The 15,996-nt window shown below is 33.9% G+C and overlaps 1 protein-coding gene across 1 annotated transcript; it reads left to right on the plus strand.

Moving 5' to 3' along the window:
* Window positions 1-1,483: 1,483 nt before the first annotated feature.
* On the plus strand, window positions 1,484-5,631 carry LOC110033083 (potassium transporter 26-like). Its single transcript, XM_020736945.1, has 8 exons — window positions 1,484-1,732; window positions 2,398-2,620; window positions 3,151-3,396; window positions 3,540-3,590; window positions 3,682-3,942; window positions 4,015-4,067; window positions 4,318-4,687; window positions 4,817-5,631. Exons 1-8 carry the CDS (start codon window positions 1,484-1,486, stop codon window positions 5,629-5,631), a joined length of 2,268 nt encoding a protein of 755 aa, XP_020592604.1.
* The last annotated feature ends 10,365 nt before the right edge of the window (window positions 5,632-15,996 follow it).

Here is a 15,996-nt window from a genome sequence, read left to right on the forward strand (position 1 = left end):
AATTATTTTAAATTATTCTATATTTCGAACAATAATCATTCGAACACAAACGAATACATCAATGTTCGTGTTTGGTTTGTTTATTTAACTGAACAAAAAAAATTGTTCACGTTCGTCTCATTTACTTATCGAACGAATAGAACATGAACTCATTGACAAACCAAATACGAACTGTTCGCAAACAACGAGAGTTTTTGGCAGCCTTACTTATAAGATCCAAAATACAGCTTAGCAAGAGAAAATTTATTGATAAAAAAAAAGCTTCGTGGAGCAAACGATGCAAATTAAGGAAGCAAATTTTAACTATTTAGAATTTTGAATGCACTTTGGGAATCGAGTAGTACAATTCGTACTCAAAAAATCTAACTTTTCGTACATTTTGGCTTTTAAGTGGTTTGGTACATTTTGCTTAAATCCTGCCATACAAAGTTTATCATATTGTGAACTTTATAAACATTTTCTAATATTATATTTTGAGTATACTATTTTTTTTTTTAACATGAAGGCTTTGTCATAAATTCATTAAAAAAAAAAGGTTTGGTTGTAATTTTACAAAATTAACTCATAATAAAATTTACAAGGATGGAAAAGTATTACATTAGGACTCCTAACGTAGAGCTACGTTAGGAGTCTACTGATATGCGGACACGTGGGTTCAAGGAAATATGCTCGCTTTCCTGTGATCCGACCCGGTAACACAGGAGAATATTTCTCATGTGTTATTTCGCATTATTCAGGTGATATTACGGTGGTATTGATGTGTTATTGTGTTATTATAACATCGGGAATATTCTCAGAACAGAATAACACATGAATACCACCATAATAACACATGAATAATGCAGAATAACACGGAAGAAATATTCCTCAGCTCTAAAACGATTTTTTTATTTTTCGGTCACCTCCACGTAGCCTCATTTCTTTGGGCTCCGAACGTAACTTTAAGTTAGGAGTCCTGATGCAATATTTTACCGATATTGTGATGTAGCCATCAGTTAATAAACAACTAATTGTTGAGTTTACATTCACTCGTTTGATAAATCTCAATTAAGCTCCATCATTAATTAAAGTCAGAATTTACTAAATCTTTTAATTCACCAGATTCAACGTATACCACCATCTTATCATAAATTTTGAATAAATACGTAAATAATTTATCAAAAATTATTAAAATTTAATAATTATCTTTGCAAATAATTTTCATATTTTAATCCTCTCAAAATTTACTAAATCTAAGTTTAAGATGTCTCATTTCTTATATTGTTTGAGTCTAGCTTCTTTGTGTATCTCTAAAACATGCCAAAAGTATCGTGGAGTGTTGGGTAATTTATGCGTAAAAAAATGAATATATCATATTTCTATTTTATTTAAATGATATAAAGTATATGATTTTAGTTTACAGACAAATTTAAAATAAAAAATATATATGTTTCCACAGGGGGATAAGAAAAGCAGCAGAGGTATTATCTGTTTCCACTGGGGGATGGATCTGCTATATATTTTCAGTCTGATTATTCCACAGGGGGATGGATCTGCTATATATTTTCAGTCTGATTACTTGTTTCAACATTCTTCCATCTTCCTCTTGTTTTCAGTTCAGAAGAAATTGATGGACTCCATAGAAGATGGCCATGGAGGCCACCATGAATTAGTTGAGGAGACCAATCAGAGTCCGCCACCGAGAACGTTTAGCTTCATGGATGATTACAAGGTTCCTCAGCGTAAAACAAAGGTATTCTTCCATTTAAACTAGAGGCTTTTACATGCATGACACATAATTTTTATGTATTTACATATTTAACAACTAAATTTTGCTTCTAAAAAGTGAAATGCATCTTTTTCATGCATGGCTAAGGTAGTGTGTATGTAAAAATTGAAGTTTAAGTGTTGGATACGTAAATACATGAGAATTGAGTGACATGTTTGTAAATCATCCTTTAAATTAATAAGTTGTTGATATAGTTTAATGAACTTTACCTTTTAATAAATATCAATTCGCTTGTTAATTACCTCTTTGTAAATTCACTTACATATATATATATATAGCAATAATGTGCGTGTGCCGTGGCCTGTTGGTAGAGTAGCCTCTCCGAAGATCATAAGTCCCCTCAGATCACGGGTTCGAATCCCCCCGTGTGTAGGGTTCGGTACTCTAATATTTAGAACACCTAAAGATGGTCGGGGCACGTCTAATAGATCTTATCTTGCGCCACGTACTCAAATCAGTTGGTCATACATCTGTTTTTCAGTTGAAAGTCCACTCTGGTCTGCGGTTCGATTCCCCCCGGTGGAGAGTGTGATACTCTAATCGTTATTGTAGCGTGTGTATAAACACACTATACAAAGTAGTTTCTTTTCTTTTACAAATCTAATGGTGTATATTGCTTAATCCTATAGGTATTCACAGTATTGCAAACACTGATGTTGGGATATCAATCTCTTGGTGTTGTTTATGGAGACATTGGAACTTCGCCTCTCTACGTCTTCTCCTCGATCAGGATATCGGAGCCTGGAGAAAAAGACATTCTTGGGATCTTGAGCTTGATCTTTTGGACCTTGACCATGATGGGATTAATAAAATACGTTTTCATTGTCCTTCATGCCGATGATCATGGAGAAGGTATGTTAGTTTCACTTCAATCATCAAACTCATATTTATAAAGTTTTTATTTCATAAAATACATAATAGTTGATAAATTTGACAAATAATACTATTGATATATTGTTGGATTCAGAATAGCTATGTGTAGAAGTTAGGATCTAGATGCATAAATAAACTGAGCTCCAAAGAGAGAAGGAAAGAAAGATGAATATTAGAGATGATTCAATATATGAAAATTTCAACTAAAAACAAAGAATGATGTCAAATCAACAGCAATTTTTGGCCATATATTTATAGGCATGAATCAACATCAATGGTCAAGGAAGGCTATATATATACTAAAAGATGGAATAGTAGATAAGAGCGATTCAATATAGCTAGCTATGTGACAAGTTAGTTTTGGCTAAAAGTTGTCAAATATGACAGAATTTTGGGCAAATAGTCTTGCAAAATACGCATGCGTGCGTGTGTGCGCACATGCATGTGTGTGTGCGTGAGAGAGAGAGAGAGAGAGGATCAGTATGACTTCGTCGCACTACTTGTTTCAGGTGGAACCTTTGCTCTCTACTCCTTGCTTCGCCAACATGTAAACTTTAAAGGCAAGATGATAATTCCAAGCACAAGACTAGGTTCTGATTTCAACCTAAAATACCACAGCAAAGGAAGCAAGTTACAGTCTAAGGCAAAGCAATTCCTTGAGGAGAATTCGAAAGCCCAGGCAGTGATTACCTTCATTGTCTTGCTAGGGACTTGCATGGTTATTGGTGATGGGGCCCTAACTCCAGCCATTTCAGGTACCTATTTGATTGTATTTCTGTTGTTTTCTTTTTTTTCATAAATAAATTACATTTACACAATACATGAAGATCTTGCATCACAGACTCACAAATTATAGTTTGAATCCATTTATCTATATCATCTCTAATTCATGTTGCAGTTCTTTCTGCCGTTCAGGGAATCCAATCAAGATCATCTAAGATCAAACAAGGCATGTTCAAATTCTCTCATTTCATTTCCATTTTTTTTTTTTTCCTTGAGAAAAATTTTGAAATATTAACAAATGGCTCTTGGATCTGCAGAACATGTTGTCTTCCTATCAGTAGCAATCCTTGTGATCTTGTTCCTCTTCCAGAGATTTGGCACAAACAGAGTTAGTTTCTCCTTCTCACCAATTATGGTCCTTTGGTTCTCATTTACTGCTGCCATTGGCCTCTACAACATCATCAAATTTTACCCATCAATCATAAAAGCTTTGTCACCTCACTACATTTTCTACTTCTTTCAAAGAAACCACAGCAAGGGATGGGAACTCTTAGGTGCAATTGCTCTTTGCATCACTGGTCAGTATATTTTCCTAAGTTCCCCGCTCTATCTGTCTATATGATTTTTAGTGAATATTTATATTTTTGTAGGAGCTGAAGCTATGTTTGCTGATCTCGGTCACTTTAATAAGAGAGGAATTCAGGCAATCTAATGCTCAAATTTTACCTGCAAGTCATTCTCTAAGTACTAAAGGGTCGTTTGGGGCAGCTTATAAATGCGGAAACGCCGCCTCACCGTTTGAAAAACACGTTTCACGGTTGGGTTTTTATACTAAACACAGGTCGCGGGTCGTATTTCAGGATAAACTGCTTATTTGGATAGCCACGAGCTGCCCCAAACGCACCCTAAATCTTTTCATTTCTGTTGCTTGAAATTATATTTCATCCTTGCAGCTTTCTTACACATTGGTAGTGTATCCTGCACTGGTCCTCGCATACTCTGGCGAAGCTGCATTCCTTATCAAGAACCCTGACAAAATCAGCACAGCATTTTATAGCTCTGTCCCTGAACCCATATTTTGGCCCATGTTTCTCATTTCAACACTAGCAGCTGTTGTGGCAAGCCAAGCCCTCATATCTGCAAGCTTCTCAATCATCAGACAATCCATTGCACTAGGTTGCTTCCCACGTGTGACCATGATTCATACCTCAAGAAAGCATGAGGGGCAAGTCTACTCTCCAGAGGTGAACTACTTTCTAATGTTTGTGTGCATTCTAATCACAGTTGGTTTCGACGGCGGAGCGGAAATTGGAAATGCATTTGGTAAGCTGTTTTTTGCACGCTTTCATTATGCATGACACAAAGTGAGCTTACATGTTGTTGTAGAAATACTCTGTTCCTCAACTTCTAAAATTTTACCTTAAAAACAATATGACAAGTTTGATGTTGTAGGTGTGGCTGTGATATGGGTGATGCTCATCACAACAGTACTTATGGCTGTGGTGATGCTTGTTATATGGGACACAAACATAATTTTGGTGGGGATATTCCTCTCAGTTTATGTCAGCATTGAAGGAGTTTACATGAGCTCATTGTTGAACAAGCTTGCACATGGAGGATGGGTCCCCTTTGCAATCTCAGCCTTCTTCTTGGTGATCACTCTCTCATGGACATATGGAAGAAGCAAGAAAAGGGAATATGAAGATGGCAAGAAGATGACCAAACAAGAACTAAACCAGCTTGTTGAAGCTAGCACTCGAGTCCCCGGAGTTTGCATCTTCTGCACTGATCTAATTAATGGAATCCCCCCAATAATTCGACATTATGTGCAGCATGTAAGCACACTTCGTCAAATTACAGTGTTTGTCACCGTAAGAACACTTCCAGTAAGGACTGTGCTTCCTGAAGAGAGGTTCATCATAGCAAAGCTTGGCCCTAAGGGGGTCTATAGATGCCTGGTTCAGTATGGTTACATGGATCAACATAGAATGGATGGAGAAGAATATGTGACATCAATTGTAGGAGTGATCAAGGAGATAGCTGAGAATGCTGAGGAGATTGAGATGTTAGATTCTGCTTCCCTCAAGGGTGCGATATTTGTTCTTGGGAGAGTAATTCTTAAGGCTAGTAACAAGAATGGGAGTTTAAGAAGATGGGTTATTAATAATTTGTACAGGTTCTTACAGAAGAACTTTAGATCTAATGTTGCCACCCTGAGAATTCCTCCTAGCAAGAGTTTGCAGGTTGGAATGCTTTATGAAATTTAAAAAAGATGATGCTATTGTTGAATATATATGTCATTGCTATAGTAGTTGATGAAGAGCCTACATTTAGAATTTCTTAAATGGTTGAAAGCTTCAAAAAAAAAAAATCTTCCTCGTGAAATGCATAAGAGCCTACTCATGTATTTCAATTGAGATATTATAACAACCGTCGCCCCTTGGTTGATCTAGCCTTATCTGACATATTATCTTAAAAACTCACATGCACATGGATAGTGACTAATTGATGTATTGGTTGTCAAATTGGCCAAAATGATATTTGAAAGGTTCATCATGCCTTGAAGGCTTGATATGAGCTGCAAAAAAATAAAAAACAATATTCCATCACTTTTATCGAGACAAACTCCTATAATAGTTTTGTAAATAAAGAAGGATATACAAAGTTCTGTGACATGCATATGAATAGGTGAAACACATCAACTAGCCTATGCCCTGTAGTTTTTCCCATTATGAGTTTTCCATATAAAATCTTAGAATCCCATCTATTAGCTCTTCTTCTATTTGTATATGTACTAGATTTTCAGACAATGCTAAGACATTAATATAACTCTACCACAAAATATTCTCTGGCACATAATATTTACATAAGAAGATAAGATCTGACTCTAATAGCTAAGTGTCAAATGACACTAATCATATACAATTAACTATATTAATTGAAAATGTTGAAAGACACCAATTACTTGTGACTAAGTAGAATGACTAAAAATAATAAAATAAAATTTAAAAAAGTGACATTAATCAACTACCTAATCTAGTGATTAAAAAGTCACTAATGAATGAATTTAGGATATGTGATATCAGTTGACAACGTATAAAATAAATAAAGTGTCACGTAGAAGTACAACATTTTACTTCGAAATTAAAGAGTAACAAGTGACATCAATTATATATTGTTTATTATGGTAATTAAGTTACCAATTGGCTATAATTAGTTAAATTAACTGTAATAACTGAAAATATTATAAATAAAATTTAAAAATGTGACACCGAAATTTTATACAAAATAGAAATTGTAATGTCGCCAAATTTAATAAATTATACAATCAAAATGTACAATCGCAACAATTACATGTGAAAGTTGCAATAATTGAATGCTAAGAGTGTAGAGGGGAGAGACAACAGGAAACTAATCATAGTGACTAAAATATTATGAATAGATTCTCAAGTTCATATTATAAAATTATCAAAGTTGAAAGATAATTCTATGATATAACACTTAGAATTTAAGTAATACTTCCAAAATAGAGATAGAGTCTCCTCTGTAATGGAATTTCTAAACTCTATTGTGCCTCAATTTACTTCATTCATCGTGTTTCATCCTATAATTTCTCTTCTCAAGAAGCCTATCTTCGAAAATCATCACACCACCAATGTCTGATAATGTGAATAAACAAGAGCAAGAGATGAAGGAGAATAGAATGAGTAGGATAAATAAATAAATAAGATGTGGAGAATCCAGATAAGATTGTATTCATGAAATATGTCAAGAATGGAGGTAAAAAAAAATCAGACCAGCTTGAAACGAACAAACTCTTAAAAACTAGAAAACATATAGACATCTGACTAAATAGTCATATTTATATATATTCTGGGTACATGTGCACTCCTGAATAAATATATTCCTTTAGTTAAATGCATCTAAGGGATACCCAAGAAAAATATTTATTAAAGAAACTTTTCTTATATTCTAATACATTCAATAAAGTATATTGAGGGATAATATTATTTAGTAGGAGATACCATGAGCGTTAATGCTAAATTAGGCCACTAAATAGAGGGTGGGCAGATCACTGTATCTCAATGGACGCTCGCTTCTCAAAAATAAGGGTCTATAAAATGTCATCAACAAATGTATACAATTCAAACGAATGGGCTCAAAGAGTATTCATGGATAGGTAATGAATTTCGAGTATCGGTAGACATAACCTAGTTACAATTTCACGCATTCAACATCCCGGATTATTAGACATTAAATTTACTTTGTCATGGAGATAGTTGACCCAATATAGCCAAAATTTCTCTGCCACTAATCCGTGAATTATATCATTCAATAAAACTTCATAGACTCTAAACCAAAGAATGAGACTAACCTAGAGTTCTATGACATTATCAAGTAGGAAAGAATGGGAACAGGACTTGCCTCCCTCCAAATATGCAATGTGCCAAGGGAAAAAAAGGGGGGAAAGGATGGTCAGACCACAAGAACCAACACTATCCTACAAAGATGTGCAATTTTATCTGGTCCAATAAACATCATAAGTACTTTAGATAACCACCTAAGGAAATATAAATCATGAGGCCAATTAGGTGGGAAAAATTAAATATAACTCAAACGCGCATGTAAAATGTTGCTTATTCCTAATTTGGAGGTTCTATTAATATGCATTAAATTAGACTATGTTATGACTATGAGCTGGACCTTTTTTTTATATACTCATAAGCCTTAATTGATATAAGCCAGCCTTAGTTCAATGTTGGGATGGTAATTCATTCTTTTGATGAGCATAAGGGGCACAAACTATGACCTACAAATTCTCAATCACGAGAAGAATTCCAAAATTCACAAAAATTATTTATTTTATTAGTTTTGAAACATGGCCAAAAGTTGTTAATTAAAAAGGAAAATTTGCTTTATGAAATAGGTTGGGTTTGCCTAAATTTTATAATTATATTATCAATCCTAGCACATATAACTTATTCCAAAAAAAACCATAAAAAATTAACACTTGTACAAAAAGTAAACACAGATAAAAGAATATATATAAAGGCTGGTGCTCGTTATGTTAAGGCAATGCAACCCACTTAAAAGAAAAAGAAGTAATCGAGCTCCACATATATATATATAATTCAATCATAAATTTATATGAAAATAAATATCTTTGAATCTAAAATATGATACATAAACTATCAACTCTTGATCCTCCCTTAGTTTTAGTATAGACTGTACCTAAATAAAAATTAATATTCATAAGTATATATGTCACATGCATGGCATAACTGGTCATACTTGAGGGAGGGAGGGGTAAGCTAGCAAGCACTTATATCAATACAAAATTACTTTATCCATTTACAACCCCTCCATTTTGGACATGAACTCCAATAGAATATTGCATCTACTCCTCATCTAGTATGCCCATTTCACACCCAAAAACAAATAAGAAAAAAAAAACAAATAATTTGTGGCCACCTCACAAACAAAGCATACCATAATTGGATCATATACAAAATATCCTAACTATACCAAACGTTAGACTAAAAAAATGTCTGTATTTGTTTAGCACATGATCTAAGTATGTGTGAGTTAGCTTAGCTTAAGATGTACAGATATGATCTTGATAAAATCACTAAGTATGGCCCTACTTTAGAGATCATCCTAAGATATTTCATCCTAATCTAACAATTTTAAAATTTATTTTTAAAAATATATATACATATATTATTTTTTATATAAAATAAATATATTTTTTTTTTCAAAAAAAGATTGACCTTATATATGATCTTAATATTTAGTATGACATATCTTAGGTTGTTTGTATGTTTAGCACAATATGGGATTTGATTATTGTACATTGATTTTCATTATTTAATGAAAGTGCTCACAAATAATGAAGTCAATACACTATAATTACAAGTCAAATCCTAAGCCTGAGTGTAATCTTATTAGCTACTTTATGTGTTGACTGTTGAATACTAATATAAATACATCCTAGTCAATATAAAAATGTCAATTGATCAAGTGAAAATGACACTCGAATGGAAATGGTACTTTTAAAGTGTTAATGACTCAACAAAAGCAACATATGCTAGGGATGAGAGAGAATATAAAATTGGATATGCTTGAAAAAAAATATTTGGACAAATATAAGCATGTATAAGTATGTTCAAGTGAGATTGATCCATTTATATATATGGGTATAATGTCTTGTTGGAGTTATACGTCTAACCAAACATAAAGATCTCTCCTTTGCAGGCATATCTATCTAAGAAGGGTGATATTAGAGGAAAGTGAACCCTCCAAATCTAAGATGGTCAAGATATCAATGATTTTCCTAGACACAAAGAAATTAAAAGGATTAAGATAAGATCTGACCCTAAATAAAGAAAGCATGCATACAATGAGCTAAATCTAAAACCTAAACCTATTTACATGATAGTATGGGATGATAAATGATATATATGTGATATATAACATAAGGGACGGTTTTGGGCTATTCTGAGGCTAGTGAAAGACAAAACTTAAAATGCAAAAGACAAGAGTTAATCACAATTTTTTATATGATTAATGGTTGTTGCTGATCTTATATAAATCTATTTGTTATGTGTTTGCACCTAAAGTTTTTCTCATATTGAGCATTTTTAGGCTTAAAAAGCTTGGTTATATTTGTTATGTGTTTGCTACTACTCCCAGCTTCGTGTTAAAATTCATTAACGAAGAGTTGAAGTAACCTCATCAAGTACAACTATGAAGTTTGAAAATATTTATTTTCTGTTATTTTGAAGCAATTTAAGTGAAAATTTCTTGTGGGTGGGTGCAAAAATGCATGGTGAATTGAATTTAGGTAAATCGATGTTTACTTATGTATTGCCTTCTGTTTGGTTTGGGTGCAAAAATGCATGGTGAATCGATGTTTACTTATGTATTGCCTTCTGTTTGGTAAATATTTACATTTAAATTTTGCAGACCCTTATGTTTGGTAAATTTGATGCACTTTTAACGGAATTTGTGGTTTCTAACAATAACATTATTATAGCTTTGTTATGAAAGATGAATTCAAGTAAATTTTCAAAAGGCCAGGATGGTTACTCAAATGAACATTTTCCTGGTTTAGCCTTATTGTTAGTTCCATGTTACCAAAACTCAAACTATTCATGTCATTTTTCTCGACCATGCTTAATATTCCAGAGGGAGCCAATGCTTAATATTCCAGATTTAACTAATTTTAGTTGGGTTTGGGTTGCCAAAATTCAAAACTTCATCTAATTTTCTTAACCAAACCTAGTGGTCTAGACTTCACATTTATGTCTCCAATACTAATCGACTTTGTGTTTGAGTATTCCCTAACTTGAGTCATTTAAAAACTTAGGGAATACAAGTGGATAATTTGTGTGTATCTTACCATTTTCTTAGATTTAGCTAATTTCAACTAGGACCAGTTTACTAAAACCTAAAATTATTCTCCCTAATGTGAGTTGCATACCCACATTTAAATATATGAGAGAGAAGTTTATAGCTTCCTTCTTTTCCTAATTTAGCCACTTGGTTGGGTTTGAATCATCAAAACCCAAAATTATCCCCATGAGAGGTCACCATTCAGACTAACAAATGAGTTTATTTAGTTAGTTGAATTTTTCAATAACCTTAATATGGGTCCTTATTGTTTCCCCAATGTGAGTTATATACTTTCCTTAAAGAGAGATCATAGGAAGCTTTTCTCATTCTTATATCCCACTTTAGCCAATATTGGTTGGGTTTTGGTTACCAAATCATAAATTATTTATTAGGGTGAGTCGCACATTGAGTTGATGATGTGATGTCTTAGTCACTGTTGACTCTTGTGTCTTTCTCAACGTGAGTTATACACTTGCATATGGATATTATAAGATTTAGTTTCTCACTTATCTCCTTCCGATTAATTCTCTAATTGAGTTCAGGAGTTATAACTTGACATACTATTTTTTTAATTATCTTATATCTGATTCTAGGAGTTAGAGCATGATGCATCATTCAATTAATTCTCTAATTGAGTTTGGAATTTAGAGCCTGACCTACCTTCCAATTAGTTCTATAATTGAGTTTTGGAGTTAGAGCCCAACACACTCTTTTTTTTGGGTTATCTCATAGCCGAGTTTGGTATTTAGAGCCAGACACACCTTCCAATTAGTTTTCTAACCAAGTTTGGGAGTTGTATTCTGACACACTCTTTTTTTTTTGTTATCTCGTAGACAAGTTTGGAAGTTAGAGACTGACACACATTTCAATTAGTTCTCTAGTCAAGTTTGGGAGTCGTAGCTTAACACCTCTTTATTTGGTTATCTCATAGCTGAGTTTGGGAGTTAGAGCGTTAGAGACTGACACACCTTTCAATTAGTTCTCTAATCAAGTTTGGGAGTCGTAGCTTAACACCTCTTTTTTTGGTTATCTCATAGCTGAGTTTGGGAGTTAGAGCCCATCACACCATTTGATTAGTTCTTTAATCAAGTTTGCAAATTAGAGTCCAATACACTCTTTTTTTATTCTCTTAGCTGAGTCTAGGAGTTAGCCCCTAACACATCTTATGATTAGTTCTTTAATTGAGTTTAAGAGTTATAGCTTGACACACTTTCTAAATAATTATCTGATTGAGTCAAGGAGCTAGAGCTCAACATATACTTTGCCCCAGTGGGATCATTATTTTTTGAGTGCAATGTCGATTAGATAAACTTTTTCTCTTAAGGCCCATTTAGTTTGAAGTTATATATAAAATTTTTTTAAAGTTTGCTATCCAAACAGTGTTTGATTTTTAAACCCACCCAATTCATTTTGTAGCATACCTTTTCTGAGATTGTTATGTGTTGTATTCAACTAATGTTTGGTTTTTAAAACCAGTTGAGGTTGACTTATTGTAACATTACTTTTTGTGAAGTATGCTACCAAATTGATGCTTGGTTTTATACTTATCCAGTTTGGCTTCATCGCATGTCTTTTCTAAGACTGTTATCGATGTTGCCTGATAGGTACTTAGTCGTAGACCAATCTATTTTGTCCTCATAATGTGACCTTATCTAAGATCATCATACCCTTTTCATTCAATCATTGAAATGTTGTATACCCATTTGCTTTGAACTTCACAGTGTGACTTTTAAGTATATCTTGCAACTAATCAAGGTCGTCTTCCTGTTCTAAAATTTGTTGTAGCGAGACTTTTATAAGTTTATTATCCAACCAGTGTTTGAATCTTAAATCTACCAACATGATTTTGTAGCTTATCATTTTAGAAATCACTTCACATTTCATCTGATCTACAAGAGCTTCAAGCTTGTTTCAGTCTGGATCCTATGGCGCAACTTCTCTAATTTCATCACCCCAACTGTTGTTTGTTCCTATACCCATCTTGTTGACTTTGTAGCATGTTCTTTTCTAAGATTATTTTAGTTTTCTTTGGCCAGGTCTATACATATTTTAGTTAAAACCTCATGGTGTACACATCGGATGAGCGCCAATCATCAACAAACACACTGCATCTAATTGACATAGTGCTCTTTTTGGGATCCTTTGTTGGCATCATTTTTATTATATTTTTGATGCCATCATCCTATATAAATACCCAAGAATTCAATTTTTCATTTGAGAGGGTTCAATATGCAAAGTTGGGTAGTTCATGTATCGTGTTGCGATGCCAACCTTCGATGTCGCAGTGCAGAGTTTTCCTATTGTTTCTATGCATGTGAGAGCACCTAAAAATGGGTCTCAATAAATCAATTATGTGCCGCAACACCATTTCCTACTATTGCAATGCCAATCTTTCCTTAAAGGATGTTAAGGGCCCACTATAGGAAAGTAGTTGTGCAATTTTACAAAATTTTGATTGAATTTTGACCTATAATCACAATGCTAGTCTTTGGAGCCGTTGCACTCCATCAATTTCATTATTGGCTATCATTCATAGTAGATGTGAAAGTGAATGAGCCATTAAAATCATTAGGGCACGCCGCAGTTCTGTGTAAAGTCTTTGTGTCGCCATTTCCATCTATAAATTGAGTATTTGCTTAAAATGAAATCTCGTTTCATTCTAAATCCCTCATTTTGAATCTCTATGATTTCGAATTTCTAATGAATTGGGATGGCATCTGGTACGTGTTTAAGAGTATAAAGTGAAGCTCTAAGTGTTTTTGACACCCCTAATATTCATTATTTTGTGAGTGTTTAGGCTCAATAAAGGATGTATGGGTATATTATTTTCCCTCAATATTTGTGTTATAAGAAGAGGTACCTAGTATCGCAAAGCATAAGGAAAGATGTTTTGTTAGCCCCTCCTCTCACCCCTTCATTTCAATGCACCATCTCCAAGCATATCTAAAGGTTATGGGCCACCATTAATGTGTTTGATCGAAAGGTTGATTCCCTTGAACATCATGTTAATCACATCGAGTGAAAACTAAATTGGTTATTCAAACATCAACAAGGAATGCTTGAATCCACACCCTACAAGTCCTTTTCAGGGACCTGATTGAGTGCGATGGTAGATCAAAATGATGATGTCCATAGATACGTGGTCGAAGGCAAATAGTCACTCATACCTATATGATATATTCCTTATTTGCTTATCCACTGTTCAGGGAAAAACATTTCTTATTTTTACATTAAATAATTATATATGAAATATTTTTAATTTCATGAAGAAAATGTCTACTTTGATGTCCTTAAATTTATATGTGAGCAATTTAGGCTCATACTTGTGTGGTTAAATATACAAAAAATTAGCTTAGCACCATAAGATCAATCCTGAATGCTTTGTTGTTATAAGTTTAAAGCCGCAACACCTAGTTAGAGAGTTGCACTGTCGAGTGCCACATGCCACCACTCAAAATCAACTGATAGGTCCCAATGACATGAGCTAATTAGATGAAAGTAAGTGCCACATTATTTGCTCAATGGTGCCACTAAGTTGGTGCCTAAGTGAAATTCTAACAAGTGTTAGTGCATCAGCGACAAAGTATTTCTTTTCAGTTGATGTCACATCAGCTGTGCTTAGATGCTTCAAACTAGAGTCAAGGCACCATTCTGACTCGTCTAACATGTGTTAGCATGCCACTACACAATTGATGTCCTGTCAATTGATGTGACACTCACCACATCAGCAATGCATCATCACCAGTTTTGGGCCCCAAGGTGCCATTATAAAATGACAAATTTATGTACCTATTGATATGTGGTGGGAACATTAGGTGGAAAGTGTTTCTCACATCAGTAGCGCCTAAATGACATGACCCAATGTTGCAATTTTGGACTAAATGCTTTCCTTTTAAAAGGGGCAGCCTCAGTTGGTCATTTTGCTTTCTAGCCCTTATTTAAACCTCCCTTAGAGGAAACCAAGGGATTAATCCTTCATCTCCTTTTGTGCTTCCTTTCCAGCAAGCTTCCTCACCATTAGAGAGCATTGGTGATTGCAGCAGCCATGCAGAGCATCCATAGAGCAAGCTTGGAGCATAGAACTTGAGGGGCATACCTAAATCTTTTCACAAAGGTGAAAATATTAAGACCTTTATGTTTCCTATTCATAGAAAACCCTAGGTTTTACATTAAAGGAGTAGGTGTAGGTTTTAGTTAGAGAAATCCCTAACATAGGATCCCTTCTTTTAACCCACAACACATTTTGAGTGAAGTGAGCCTATTAGAGCCAATATATTTAGCCTTAGTGACACAGTGCCACACTTAAGGGTGAGAATGTTACACCACTTTTTTTGGCACATCTTCTAAGCACAACCTTCTGACACTTCCGCTCCAAACTTATTATTGTTTCACAGTGCAATAGAATTATTTCCATAATCCCATGACATAATCATCTTCGTCAACTTTATCTTGATGCTTAGGTCGTGCTTGGCGGAGATGGAGCACTAATCCCACTTCTTGATGGTAGAGAGCTATAAGTTTATTCCTAGCATTGATATCCTTTTTCAACTTTACATCATTTTCAGCTTAAAGCTATGGTGCTATGCTATGAAACTTAGGTACTGACAGCGACTTTATATATGCTTAAAAATACAAGTATTTAATAATGCTGCTAGAAGATTTAATTCATCAGCAACGACACCAAAAACTTAATAACGGTTATAGATTCGATAAAGATGTATATATAAAATATTCAATAATGGCAAAGTCACACTTATCAACGCAAGCATATGTATCACTCAAGTAATATAGGGCTCTAATGGAGTCCTAGATATCGATCCCACAAAAAGCAATATTAGAACTACAAACTAAGATTTTAGAAAATCAATACTTAATCACAACAATATAATTCAAATTGCTTATCTGTCACTAATAGACAATTAAAATAAATATGTAATTTTGATAACTCTTAAATAACTAATTATACTAATAAAGTTTCTAATGTGATATTCAATATATAAGAAAGCATTCTTCTCCTTGTGAAGAAACTATAGTGAATGGATAAAGTGAATCAGTTCAAATTGTATTGTGTCAAATATGAGCATACTTATTCATTACCCTTTGGTCCATGCATAAAGAATATTGACTAATCCTACGCTTGTTTACTAAATCTACGGCTAGGCTGGGAGGATACCGGCTCTCGCTTTGGAGCTTCCACGTTCCCCTCGCCTGAGGGCTAACATCTACACTTCAGCACC

The sequence above is a fragment of the Phalaenopsis equestris genome, unplaced genomic scaffold, assembly GCF_001263595.1.
Source record: "Phalaenopsis equestris unplaced genomic scaffold, ASM126359v1 Scaffold001090, whole genome shotgun sequence".
Taxonomy (NCBI): Eukaryota; Viridiplantae; Streptophyta; class Magnoliopsida; order Asparagales; family Orchidaceae; genus Phalaenopsis; species Phalaenopsis equestris.

Excerpts from the sequence above, each read along its gene's own strand:
- LOC110033083 (XM_020736945.1), top strand. The coding sequence starts at position 1,484 with ATGGATCTGCTATATATTTTCAGTCTGATTATTCCACAGGGGGATGGA. Across the intron at positions 3,397-3,539 it reads CCTAACTCCAGCCATTTCAG|TTCTTTCTGCCGTTCAGGGA; the intron begins GTACCTATTTGA and ends TTCATGTTGCAG. Across the intron at positions 3,943-4,014 it reads AATTGCTCTTTGCATCACTG|GAGCTGAAGCTATGTTTGCT; the intron begins GTCAGTATATTT and ends ATATTTTTGTAG.